This window comes from Vespa crabro, chromosome 1 (assembly GCF_910589235.1).
Source record: "Vespa crabro chromosome 1, iyVesCrab1.2, whole genome shotgun sequence".
Lineage (NCBI taxonomy): Eukaryota > Metazoa > Arthropoda > Insecta > Hymenoptera > Vespidae > Vespa > Vespa crabro.
In genome coordinates, this window is record NC_060955.1 from 19,880,844 (window position 1) to 19,894,536 (window position 13,693).

A 13,693-nucleotide genomic window follows, 5' to 3' on the forward strand; every position below is an offset into this window, starting at 1 on the left:
GGTAATTATGAAAGCTGAATATTTTAGTCGAAATTTCAATAAAAGAAAAAAGCAAGATAGTAAGAATGAATAATAATAGAAAAATGTCAAGATGGCTAGAATAAGCTCGTAGATATCTCTTGCGTGCGACTGTTATGCTGACGCGAAATGAGAAATACGATGCAAAAGGTCGACCTCGTATTTGGAGCGACCATAAATAGACGCTCGACATCGAACCTATCCGTCATCCTGATTGATCGTTCTAATCTTGTATTTTTTAAGGCAAGTCTCGTTAATGCACGATATTCGCCACTAGATATACCTACTTGTATAAACCTTCTAATGATCGGTAAAACGGGAAATGTCCATTTTCTGATCCAACACATCAACAACGTGACTTAGCATCTTTCAATTCAGGTAATCGCAAAATGATAATGTACGCGTTATCTTATGCTTTATTGCTGCATTCTTATCTTCTTTATCTTTGGATTAATTTTAAAATTCTACTACGTGAGACATTTTGTTATTTTCCGATATGGCGCAGCATCTACATCTAAAAATGACGTATCTGGCGCGTCTCATGATTTCTACCTTCTTTTAATGCTATGAAAACAGTTCGTGAATATTCGTCACAAAAATTATCACGTGAACATTGATCCTAATCACATTAATGATAGAATAAACTCACATTTGTAACATTTGATTGTAAACATCGATAACAATAGACAATGACAAAAATCAAAAATACAATCTGGTGATCCTTGGCCGCTCGTACTCGTACGCGATTAAGCGCACACCTGCCAGAACTTTAATCGAGAAAAGATATCTCGATAAATAAAACACGTGTATTTTTATCAAGTACATACATACTTATTTGTCCTGTCTTATTCTACGAACAATCAAATCTCTATAAAAAAAAAAAAAAGAAAAAAAAAAGTCATTTTACCCTAAGAGCTCGGATGTCAATATAAAATACAAGCAAGATTAATTAATTTCAAAATTACATTCATTTTAAGAAATTAATAATTTATATTGTTACAAATTCTAATTGTTAATATACGAACGAATGTTGATGTAGAGATTAATAAATCGGATAAATACGATTGATAAGCTCAGAATGCAAGAATATTCTGAAAAAAAATGAAAGAGTTCTTATCGGAAGTTAAACTTAAGAACGATTGAGTGCGATTATGTGAAATAGGAGACTTCATGGAATTTCAGTTCTTATGTATGTACTAAGAATGCACTCACGGAATTAAGGTTTCCTTATCTCTCACGATAAGCTTATGTCGATAAACTTATCCCTTGTTCGTGGATATAGAAAGAATTCGTTCAAGTGCCCAACCAAGTACAGCTGACCGTAACACCTGGATGTGATGGCCGATTTGGCCGAGTCACTTCCTTCGATGATTCATATAAATTGTATAAAGCACAAATTAGAGTAACAAGATGTCTCTCGAATTTTAATGAAGATAGAAACTTCGAAGAAATATGATCAATATGAAATGAAATTATGCGTTCCTAGGTAAATTTATCATATATGTATATACATATATATATATATATATATATATATATATATATATATATATATATATATTATATATCGTCTATCTATGAATTACATTGTACTTCAGTAAGGATAAACATTATCAGCAAATATAACACTATCAGTGCATTGTTATAATTGTTTCATAACCGATAATATACAATTGCATTTACTTTTAAAACTATTTATTAAAATAGTTTTGAAAATATGATTCCAGTTGAAAATATGAGTTTATCTTACAGGACGTAAAATTCTTGGGCTAACTTCGATATCGACTTCAAACATCTTTTGTGAAAACAACAACGTCGTAAAAGAAAAATCTTGTGAATTTTATAAAAACAGGCCACGTAGGCGACGTGGAGGTTTCTCATGAATCATTCATAATACATGAGATAATAGCGGCAAAGTCAGCTGTTGACGAATGCGTCCGCAGCACAGTCACGCTTTCCTACGTCGAGTTTCGACCGACAAACGATCCCTCCGAACGTCTCCTCTGCAACTCTTTTCAAATTGTCATTGGCTACGTTTCACTTGTAAGATTAAAGGAAAAAAAAAAGAAAAAACAGCTACGCCTTTTTATTCAATCCTTCTATCCTTTAAATATTTCATATGCTGTCAAAAAATCTACACGAAACAAATGGACGATTTTACATAATCCTAATCTATACACGATAACATACTGTTATATCTACAATATATCTTCCATAGTATATGATAAATAAATAAATAAGAATAGCAATTACAGTGATTTTCCGAGACTTTGATACTTTCCTTAGAGATAAAAAATTATCTCTATCTAGAATTACGTTTAATTTATTGTTAAATTTAAGTCGATAAAATCTGACAGTCTTTAATTAGTAACCCGCATCATATATTTAAAAGATTAGCTAGCCTTTATATTAGCTCGTTAATCTTTATTGAAATGTAAATAAACATTTTGTTGTCTTTGTAATGTTTGTCGTATGTATCTTTTTTGTTAAACGGTCATTCTCGATCCTGTCAATTAGTATTTTTTCATTCAAATCAATGTTGAATCATTGAACACACATGCATATCTATGAACACATATAATTACTATGTTAGAAAATCCTAAATGATTTAAAACAAACATTCCGGTTAATTATGCTGCTAAAGTTACGTCCAAAATCAATATTTCCTACGCTAATGAAGAGACCGTACTTGTAGTTGGAGCATTTTGTGATATAAGATAAAACTTATAGAGTAGGAAAAGAAGAGAGAGACTGTCGCTTAGAAATATTCTACGTGCCTTTGAAAGACTTAGCGAAAAGTCATGACACGGTTCGCTTTCCATAGTGTTAACCAACAGTGAGGAGAGTAGTTTCGTCAGTTTATTTATTCTGAGGTCAAGGGAACTTCGCTTCTTAAACTCGAAGGTCAAGGAGTCAATGAGATCCGGTTGCTCAGGTATGCATGCTCGTGCAAGTGCACGAGTCTCGCTGCCGTCTCGTTCAATTTTATTCTCTGTAATTTTCCATGGAATTCTCGCGTCAGTTTCGTCGCCGATGTGAGCCCCATAACTTTCCACAAAGTTTCGCTGTTCACGAAGAGCTTTCCCATTTTCTAATTTCAACATAACGACAGAATATAGCTCAAAGAGACATTCTATGTTTTTCAATTAAAACTTTTATAACAACTATAATATAGAAATAAAAAAAGAAAATATAAATAGAAAAAGAGAATAGAAAGAGCTTTTAAATCTTAACTTGTACTACAATATAATTTCGATACGCGAACAAAAACACATACCAGAACATCTATAGATAATGAGAAACAGTCAAATTTATATATTTGTCATATCTTATTTTTCTCAGTTTTGAAACAAAGATAAGCCAAAAACAATCAATATAATATTTTTCCCAGAACAAAGGAATAACGTATCATAATTTGAGAGAGATATACGAAAGTAAATATTGTTTTCAAATAGACTACTAGGTCGATAGAATATTACGAATAGATGAATATGGTAGATAGTGTAAACAAATTTCCTAATGCATATTCCTTTCAATGTACGACAAACGAGTATTTTCGATCTCATCAATGACGTAGGGTACCACTATTCAACGTCTATATCTTCCCACGATTGATACCCTTCTCGCCACCATCATTGTTTCCTTTGAGAAATCCTAGCTTAACCAGTAAATCCCACGAGAAGCTTTGTCAATATTCGACTCTCTTTCTCTCTCTTTCTCTTTCTCTTTTTACGCGACACGCATGAATGCACGCAAAAGAGAAACACATATAAAAACTATTACGCGTGTGTATGATGTGTGTGTGTGTGTGTGTGTGTGTGTGCGTGCGTGCGTGCACGCACCATGATTCTTCCTCTTCAACTCGTAGCGCCGTGCATCGCGTCGAGTTCTTGTCTTGGCAAGCGGTAACGAGACTCCGTAGCCGAAGTCACGGAGTCGCGAGCATAATCACGCGAGCTAAGCAAGAAGGTAGGAGTCAGGCATACGTAAAACCATAGCCGGAATCATGCTGTACAGGTTGGTGGTGGCAGAGATCAGGGAGGTGAAGGAGATGGAACGACGAGGAGGAGGAAGGGGAGGACAGTGTGCGCAGTCTGTACGCTAAGCACACCTCGACGATGGTGGTTGTCCGTTCTCATCTATGATGATGATGATGGTGGTGGTAACGGTGTCGTACTGGTGGTAGTAGTCGTGATGGCTAGTGGCTGGCGCCGCCGGACGTTCAACAATGGTCGTGCCCCTCCTCGATCTCCCGTCTTGTCCCGCCGACGCCACTGCTCCCATGGTCATCGAACACCCCCGACTAGTGATGGTTTCGAATCGCAATTGATGCAAACAATTACCAATTATAACATATTTACTTGTTTCAATAATTTTGAGGATTTATTAAAATTCTCTTTAATTTTTCAATAAGAAATAATATGTAAATAAAAAAGATATATATATATATATATACATATATATACACATATATAATTGTAATAATTAAGTAACTGTTCCTTAATAACCTTGTGTTTTAACGTTTCAGATTTGGTAATATAACAATAACGTTATAGTTATTTTTCATTAGTACAATAGAACGACAAAAGAGCTAAGGGCAAATGTAAAAAATAGGTCAATGAAAAAAGAAACGATCGTTGACATGCACCAGTCGAACCCAACGCTAGACCACTCGAGCAGCGATTGCGCTGTGTGAGCGTTGGAGGCGTCGTGGATAGAGAAGTGGTAGGGTAGGGGTAGACTATAAAACAGCGCAGGTGAGGGGCGGAGACCAGTTGACTTCGATCCTCCGAGCGCAGTGTACCGTAGCATGTTCACTGTGCTCTCCTACTTTATACACATAGATACACTGCACTTCCAAAAACCTCCATTTCTCTTACTTTTTTTTAATAATCTTCGACTAGTCACTATTATTACCGTATTAAAAGGATGATTATCGCGTGTGAAGCTAACTCGTGATATACAAGTTTGCGCGCAAGTCTGTATGTGTGTGATACACCGCGAGTTCCTCAAAGGATTTGCTATAACGAAAAAGTAATAATACAAAAAGGAAATAGAAGAGGAAATAAATCAACAAGAGAGAAAAATATCTTTAAGAGGAAAAAGAGTAGCTCTCCTTTTTGGATTCTTCCTCTTTCTACCTTTCGCTCTCTCTCTCTCTCTCTCTCTCCGAGACTTCGTTCGATCGATAATTCGCCGGGTACGTGTGAGTGCGCCGACACGACGATTATTAACCAATATCGAGAGAAACAAATTGCAAAGGAATCTCGTGAAAAAAAAACATTCGTCGACGATAAAAGCCAATCGTCAAATCACAGTGATAAACGAATAAGAGAAATATCAAAGAAAATATGAAAGCTATGGTGGTGAGCCCTGTAGGTGGTCGAGTACCACCAACTCGTGGTGTTCTACACAACAGTTTGAGTATAAACGGAACGAGAAGAGATCTCGAGGCGGAGGAAGTCGCCGCTTATCTGACGAAGTTAAGATCATTGGTGCCGGATATGCCGAGGAAGAGGAAACTTTCGAAGCTCGAAGTAATACAGAGGGTGATCGAATACATATGTGATCTACAGACGACTCTGGAGGAGACGAATGTCCATCAGGAAACAACAAAGACGAAACCGACGTCAACGAGACAGCCACTGCAACCTCTGCTAAATACGGTGAGCACCGGTAGCACAGGCTCGACGACACCGGCGGCAGCTATGGCAGCAGCGGCAGCAGCCACGACGACGATGACGGCAAACAGCACGGTGGCCGAACGGTGACCTGTCACAGGAAAAAAATTTCAATGAGGGCCAGATCGCTAGGAGAGATCGTCCTCGTGGGCTGACTCCGGCTTGAACGCAGGGTTCCGTCGGCCCCTGACTTCCGTCCTCCTCCTCGAAGAATTCCTTCGTCTCTTCTTCGTCTTTGGGACCCGAGAAAAACGGAAGGATACGCGAACGATGCGAGGAACTAGGAACAGGACGACGAGTAGACCCTTGCGCCCAGTACAATCTCTTTCCTCGCGAAAGCCTGTAAATACTTGTACATAGACTCATCGCATTCCTCGCACGACCTCTCATCGCCGATAGACACCACCACCTCATCGCCTCCGATCTTCGTCTCTGTTTCTCTGTCTTTCTATCTCTTCATCCCCCTTTTTCTCTTCGATCAGTAGACATGTTCCGACTCAATCTAGAAATGAGAATATTGTTTTTTCCTTCGATTCTTCCTTTTTTTGCTTTACATAGTGAAAAATTTAACCATTCATTGTTGGCTTCTTTCATTTCAATTTCTTCTTTTCAATTGCGATCGGTCGAAAGGCAAGACGATATCAAATTCTGAAAATATATATAATTTCATTTTATTACATTCAAAATATTATCATTCTGACAAAATATCATGTACGATGCCCCACCCAACCAATCGTAAATCGATCTTTGTTTGCAGACCCATTGTAACAAATTTTATCTTCGCGTTGATCAAAGTCTGTATCATTTCTAACTCGCTCTGTAGATAATAAAGAAAATTTTTATTACGATTATTACATTTATCGTACTAAAAATACTTAAAATGCTATATTATTATTATTATTAATATTATTATTATTATTATTATTAATATTATTATTATTATATGATTATATCATTATTATTGTTATCGCTCTTCATATTATAATTTAGAAACCTTCCGTAACTATTGTATATTCGCGAAGACTGAAAGGCTGTAAGTATATCGTCGCACGAGGGTAATACGCTCGTGTATACAAAATAAATGCAAACTGTGTCCGTAAGTTATACCTGTGTCGCTTATTTCCTCGTAACATCCTCTCATCTCTAGTATATTACCTAGTAGATAATTAGTGAAGACCGAAACAGCTGTTTCTGCTTTGTTTTTGCTTTTATCGATTCAATTTTGCAGGATAATTATTAAGACCTGCAAATTAAAAAAAAATGCATGAATTTCTTCATCGCTAATTAACAAACTAACTTTCTGATACGATCAAATCAGAATAATTAAATTGGTCAACGATATAAATGAGAAAAAAAACCGATAAAGAAAGCGCAAAAAGAATCGATTTTTACGTTAAAAGAGCAAAATAAAATATAGACATATCTCTTCTCAAAGAAAGGACATTACTTCCGTACCATTATCATACGACGACCCCAAAGTTGATGGATTCCTGGGAGCGGCGTTTCCTCATTTCCTGCATCGCTAAAAGCAGTAAATCCGTGGGGATTGGATGGCCGTAGGAGGGGTAGGGTGGAATTAAATAGACGCACGTGTGCGTAATAATCCATGCACACGTGCGAGGAAGGTAAGGAGAACGGGTGGTCGTCGTCGACGTCCTCGTCCTAGTCCTCGAAGGATGTTGCACGAAAGGGGAGCGGTAATGTCGTATTGTGTTCCGACAGGGTGTAGGAGTTCGCGAAGTCCGTATTGATCGACTCCCTATCCCGTCCGGGTCGCGTGCGCTTTCCTGGGAACCGTGGCTTCGTACGATACCCACGGGAACCGATCTCAAGCAAGCAACCGAGCTACTACCCCTGTCCGCTCTCTTGACTCCTCCTCGACACCCCTTGCAACCATTCGAGCCCACTTGGCATTCATGAGCGAGAGTAGTAGCCGTACGATGGCGAGGGTGACGACGGGAGACTACTAGCCCATCGCCTGCTGGTGGATGTGCACTAATAATGAAAATGGAGGCTGACTCACGAGGATGGAATAAGAGAAAGAGAGATAGGGAGACAGAGAGAAAGAGAGGGAGAGCTAACAGTCACCCTCTTACACCTCGCGAGACACCCTCCGATATAACGGAGGATCGATCGATCGTGGATAAGAAGGAAACGTGGGGTGCGAGGTGGCCCCTATGACCCTCACCCTTAATGGCCCATGATAAGAAAGCAGAATTACTTTCTGCTCGGCAAGTCTTGTAATCCGAATGGAACATCCACCAATCAGGGATTACGCTTCTATTTGTGGGAATTGAGTTACTTTGGAAAACGATCGCAGGATAATTTAAATATATAAATGTTGTTAAATAATTTTTATCGTTGTCAATGCATTGGATTGATGTTGGCAAGGATGTTGAATAATATAAGGTTTCGTTCATCCTTCACATATTTTTTTGTTTTCTTTTTTTTGTTTTACTTATAAGCGTAAAAGTTTTTATTTCGATTATTTCAATTTCACTCATCGAATCAATTATCTCGAAAATGCAATTGTGTTTTGGGGAACGGTAACATTACATTTCTCTTTGATATGAAATTTCATACTCGTGAATACGCATATAACATAAAAGCGGCACAAAATTACCGATGCGCGTATTCCATGATTCTTGGTAAGTACGTATGTTCTAAGTGAAATGCAAGATAAACGAACGAACGAACGACGATTGTTGTGTAAATGCTACTGACAATAAAACTTCCCCTAAACTAAATGAACGATGATGGTTCTTAAGTAAAACGATTATTTCCTTCGAATGACGAACTATGGTACGAACAAACAATAGATCATCGCGATCTTATGCCTGTTAATGTCAAACGTTATTAAAAACGTTTTATACGTGATTTAAATAATTTCTTAACTCTTAAGAAAGGTACGATTTTATCGATTCTCTGCTAAGCCAAGAATACCGACGACATTCATAAACTCAAAACAAGGATATTCTAAACTACGGTACTTAAAAATTCTTTTATAGAGTCTTTATCTCTAGCAAGCCACGCTGCGTGTAATCTGATAGATTCGATGCTTTGTTGGACCGTTCTTTCTGTTCCAGGCATCGGGTGATTTTCAAAGAAGTTTTCCACATCTTTGGCGTATTCTTCGGAGACAAAATTTTCGGTCGTTAACTTGACTAGCCTGGAGAGTAAGAAACCTCCCTCATAACGATCGAGAAGAGTTTTCCAATGTTCCTTAAAGAATTTCCAGGCAATAACACGGCCTTTATATTGTGTCATTGTAACAGACATGAAGCCAAAAACAGTATCCTGTGCTCTTACTTTCTCGCTCATGGAGAATTCAATAGTTCTTTCTATTAAATTTTCGTATCGGATCGCACCAAGCGCTTTCAATATTCTTTCTTTTTCTTCATGAAGATCCGATTCTTCGTAGAGATTAAGCATAGTGTCATAGGTAAAAGCATCACCTACGGAGAGAACAGCACGATAAACCGGACTTCTTAAGTCTGCGGGAAGAGGCATAACGCCAGACATGTGAAGTGCGAATCTCCTCGTTGCTTGTCGTATAGTTTCCTCGTCGTTTGCAGCTGCCATACGATCTAATATGAGAGATCTGAGAAGCGTATCTAAATGACTTTCGTTAGGCTTTGGATCCCATCCCAATCTTTTGCTAATATCGCGCATTAGATTTCGAACGAATGCCTTGAATGCATCCGCAGAGTCTAGAGGAGCTAAAAGTACACTAATCTTTCCTATGCAATTCACTATACTAGACCATACTGTATAATTGTCCTCGTGTTTAAATGCTTGCATGAATCTAAGTACTTCTACGGTCGAAGCATGTCCAGCTTGAACCATAGCAAAAAGATCATCCAAAAGACCTAATCTGTCTAATGGAGGTAACGTGTGATCTTTAATGGCAGGCAAAAATAGAGACATCGCTTCTGGACTATAGCGCGTTCTGTAAAAGCCGATCGCTCCTGGATTAATCTTTAACCAAGTACCTTCAGGTACGTCCTTAAGTACAAACTCTTTAGTCTTCTCATCCATTAATGCACTAAGAACAGTTTCTTTGGGTTGTTTGGAAGTGCTTACACTTATTGGTACAATCCACGTTTGGTTGTCCGTATCTACAGATCCGTCTGCTAAAAATCTTTCTTGAGAGAGAGACAAAATTCTGTCGTTACCTTCTTGTCGATATTCAACTTTTACAATGGGAAAGCCTTGTTGTTTGGTCCACGTAGACATAACACTTCGAACAGTTTTTTTGCTCGCCTCTTCCAAGGCAGCCCAAAGATCTTCTGTCTCTGCATAAAAGTAGCTATGCCTTTTTAAGTACAAATTCATACCCTTCCTGAAATCGTCATCGCCTATATAAGAATGCAGCATTCTGATAACACATGCTCCTTTATAATACGATATATCATCGAAAATTTCATCTATTTCAGCTGGATGCTCGACTAGGACTTCTATAGGATGACTATTCTTCAATGCATCTAATTCCAATGCTCTGATATGCGTATCTGTTACAAATTGCGTCCAAATATCGTATTCAGGGAAAAGATGTGCAACGCAAAGGAATTCTACGAATGAAGCGTATCCTTCGTTTAACCACAGATGCGTCCACCATTCCATAGTGACGAGATTCCCAAACCATTGATGAGCTAATTCATGTGCTACAACTAAAGCGATCCATTGTTTCCTAACAGAAGATGTATTTTGTGGATCTACCAAGAGACAAGTTTCTCGATACGTTACTAAACCCCAATTTTCCATGGCACCTGATGAAAAGTCCGAAATCGCAATAAGGTCGATTTTCGGAAGCGGATACGCTATACCGAAGTATGTTTTATAATAAGGCAACACCTTTGTTGCCACTTCTAATGCAAATTGTCCTTGCTCTTTTTTGGATTTTGGAGTATAAACTCGTACAAGTACACCATCACTTGATCTGTCCTCTACATAATCAAACTCTCCTATTACCACAGCTACCAGATAGGTCGACATAAGAGGAGTTCTCTCAAAAGTTAATATCTCGATTGATTCGCTAACAGTTCTTTCCTTGATAGGCTGTAAAATAAAAATACAAAATAAGTTGAAGACAATTTGAAAAAAAAAAAAAGAACATTTTATTATGAAATATTACTTACCATATTTGAAAGTGCTGTAACACCAGTTGGTACTTTTAAAGTAATGTCAAACGTGGCTTTATGAGCTGGTTCATCCCAACATGGAAAACAACGTCTAGCATCTGTAGGTTCAAACTGTGTGACTGCTGTATAACCAACCGTACCATTAGTCCTAAAAAAAAAACAATCATAGTTTTCAATATAAAAAAAGGAGTACAATAAAGATATAAAAATAGAAATTTTTGATATATTTATTTTATTGATTTAATACATCTATAAATATAATATTACCTTATATATTTACTGCGATAAAAACCTTTCATCTTGTCATTGATTTCTCCTACAAATTCCAAACTTAGAATCACAACTTTTCCAACTGGAAGTTTATCGTCAAATACCAAAGTAGCAGTTTCTTCAGATGAAGATATGTCAATACTCTTTGCAGGAATTGTATATCCATTGTTATTAACAAAATATGCACTTTTAATATTGATTTCCAATGAATTTAAAACAATCGTATCAGTAGATTTGAGTACCTATATAAATAAAATAGAAAATTAATTGAGTATAAATATCCTAATTAATCAAATAAAATTTTATTAGTTCTACGGATAAAAATTTATGAATGCTAAACCATTAACTCGTAAATCATCAATAAGAATCACAGTAAATAACAAAGCAATCTTAACTAAAATTTTAAATGACATTATTGTATACGATTTATTAAATTTTCTTATCTCTACATTATCAAATAGTCGACTCTGTATAAAAAGAGATAAGCAAAACGCCGCCAGTTATTCAATCTAACTTAACGTAGTTTTACCTAAGCTAATCTAAAGCTTTGTATATATACAGATTGCGGTTATATGCACGCCATATGGTTACCAGACCTTCTCTATTCACTTTCGCTTAAAAACATTTAACGATCCGTCTACATAGAAAGTAGTATCTACGGTAATCGATCTGCATCAAACGAACTTACATTAATATGCACATTTTCCGTTCCATGGAAGATGAAATTTGTTATGTCCGGCACCAACGTGATATCATAGTGACACGGTCGAACATCATTAGGAAGTCGGCGAAATGGCTTTTCTTTGATGCCCGTCATCTCTTGATCCCTGGTTTCAATTGTTGTGGAATAATTTTTACACTGTTTAGCACTGTTCCAATTCCACAATTTGTTCAGTAATTCCAGCTGCAACGAACCACTACTACCTTTCTCTTTCTGCCGACTCACGGGATTTTTCCCGCATGCGCAGTAACCTGAAAACGCCTTGTTTGCAGTCTCGTATATATTCGGAAACGAAACGGGTGCTCCAGATCTCAGGGTCGTCAATCTTATCTCATTCCAGAACCACCGATAGATGGCTCTGTTGGGCATTGCGAAAAAACTAATGAATTCTGGACCAATAGGAGAGAGGGAGCGAAATTCACAGACGCGAAATCGCCGCGGGCATTTGTTAAGTTCCAACGACAGATGTTAAATACCAAAGCATCTGTTTCCTTTGCGTGTTTCCTAATAAAGAGCACAATTATCAGAAAGAATATGTATATAACAGCCGTCTGCGATTTACTTATTTACATAACATCCTTTTTTTTGTGTAAATATTATCTATGTATTCAACTTGTCGCACATTCTGTACTTTCACAAATTAAAATTAAAATGTCAATGAACTTTAGTCTTTTCAAATTATTTCAAATCTCAGAAAATTACAAAATAATGTACAACTATGATTATATTCCTTATACATTAGTTTTTCAATGAAAATCTGAATAAATCTAATAATCTCTAATCGTATTCTTCTCGATAGACAAAATCACTGAAATTAGATAATTTCTTTATATATTTGCAAACTTTTATTTGCGAATTAAAGTATTTATAATTTTAAAAAATGATAAAAAGAACTGTATGATTTTATTTTTAAATTAATAAATCGCCTAACGAGAAAATTGCAATTTCTTTTTTATCGAACATGTATCTATGGCTCCATCTTACAATTAAAATAGAAATGATTATAGGTCAGAATAATATACCGACATGCAGCATCTGTTAACATTTTACTGTAAGATGGCAATACCATCGTACTCTACATATTGAGAATTTTTTTAAAACATTTTGTTATAATCAATCTATAAAAAAATTAATTTATGATAAAAGCATTTATCTTACAAATCGCATTATTGCTTATGTAACTATATATTTCTTACTAAGACGAATGATACATTAAATGCATTTTTTCCATATCTATTATAAAATGTAAAAAAAAAATAAAATATAAAAAATTTAAAGAATAAACCGTTTATGTTATAGATAAGCCACAACATATTATAAAAATAATCGCAAAATATTAGAAATTGCAATGTTAAAATCAAGATTGAATGGAATTACGACATAACACATAATCCTAACCTTATAGGATCGATCGAATTCTAAATATAATTATAGTTAATTAGTTTAGTATGAGGAATGTCAATTAAAAAAGTCATAGATCGTATCGTAACTTGTTCAATCATGCTCGAAACCCTGAAAAGACGTGTAATAAATATAACAAAAACTTACATTCGCGCTAAAAGGATTTCACGAAATCGCGCGTCGTCGCAGTAGACGAGTTATCGGCAGTGCATCGTATTCAAGATGGCGGCTTAGCAGCGACAGAGTGCATAAGAGCGACTGCTCTGAGTGCAACGTGCATAAGCCGTATTTCGATAAACTCATACTTTCGGAATCGAGTGCGTGCGTAGAAATATCGTCTACAAGACGGTTTTATCGTCTTTAGGAACGAGTCGTGCGATCGCGAATGAATCGTCCGAGATAGTCGGTGGTGGCGTGCGCGAGCGCCCGCCGTATTCAGGAAGACGCGCGTGCGACAGAGA

The 13,693-nt window shown here is 36.7% G+C and overlaps 3 protein-coding genes across 4 annotated transcripts; 1 reads left to right on the forward strand and 2 right to left on the reverse strand.

Moving 5' to 3' along the window:
• Window positions 1-2,345: 2,345 nt before the first annotated feature.
• Window positions 2,346-4,377, reverse strand: LOC124432652. The gene is made up of 2 exons (XM_046981692.1): window positions 4,130-4,377; window positions 2,346-3,109 (listed from the first exon to the last, which is right to left on the reverse strand). The coding sequence occupies exons 1-2, from the start codon at window positions 4,155-4,157 to the stop codon at window positions 2,685-2,687; spliced, it is 453 nt and encodes a 150-aa protein (XP_046837648.1). The 5' UTR covers window positions 4,158-4,377; the 3' UTR covers window positions 2,346-2,684.
• Window positions 4,378-4,783: 406 nt separating this feature from the next.
• Window positions 4,784-6,803, forward strand: LOC124432653 (DNA-binding protein inhibitor ID-3). Its single transcript, XM_046981693.1, has one exon. It carries the CDS (start codon window positions 5,370-5,372, stop codon window positions 5,787-5,789), a length of 420 nt encoding a protein of 139 aa, XP_046837649.1. The 5' UTR covers window positions 4,784-5,369; the 3' UTR covers window positions 5,790-6,803.
• A 1,324-nt stretch (window positions 6,804-8,127) lies between these two features.
• On the reverse strand, window positions 8,128-13,498 carry LOC124432647 (puromycin-sensitive aminopeptidase). Of its 2 annotated transcripts, none has more exons than XM_046981679.1 (5): window positions 13,380-13,498; window positions 11,799-12,082; window positions 11,108-11,352; window positions 10,838-10,988; window positions 8,128-10,757 (listed from the first exon to the last, which is right to left on the reverse strand). In XM_046981679.1, the coding sequence occupies exons 2-5, from the start codon at window positions 11,925-11,927 to the stop codon at window positions 8,676-8,678; spliced, it is 2,607 nt and encodes an 868-aa protein (XP_046837635.1). In that variant the 5' UTR covers window positions 11,928-12,082; window positions 13,380-13,498; the 3' UTR covers window positions 8,128-8,675. The 2 variants fall into 2 exon arrangements, with proteins under 2 accessions (XP_046837635.1, XP_046837634.1); XM_046981678.1 differs by having other exon boundaries at window positions 11,799-12,335; window positions 13,380-13,489.
• Window positions 13,499-13,693: the final 195 nt, after the last annotated feature.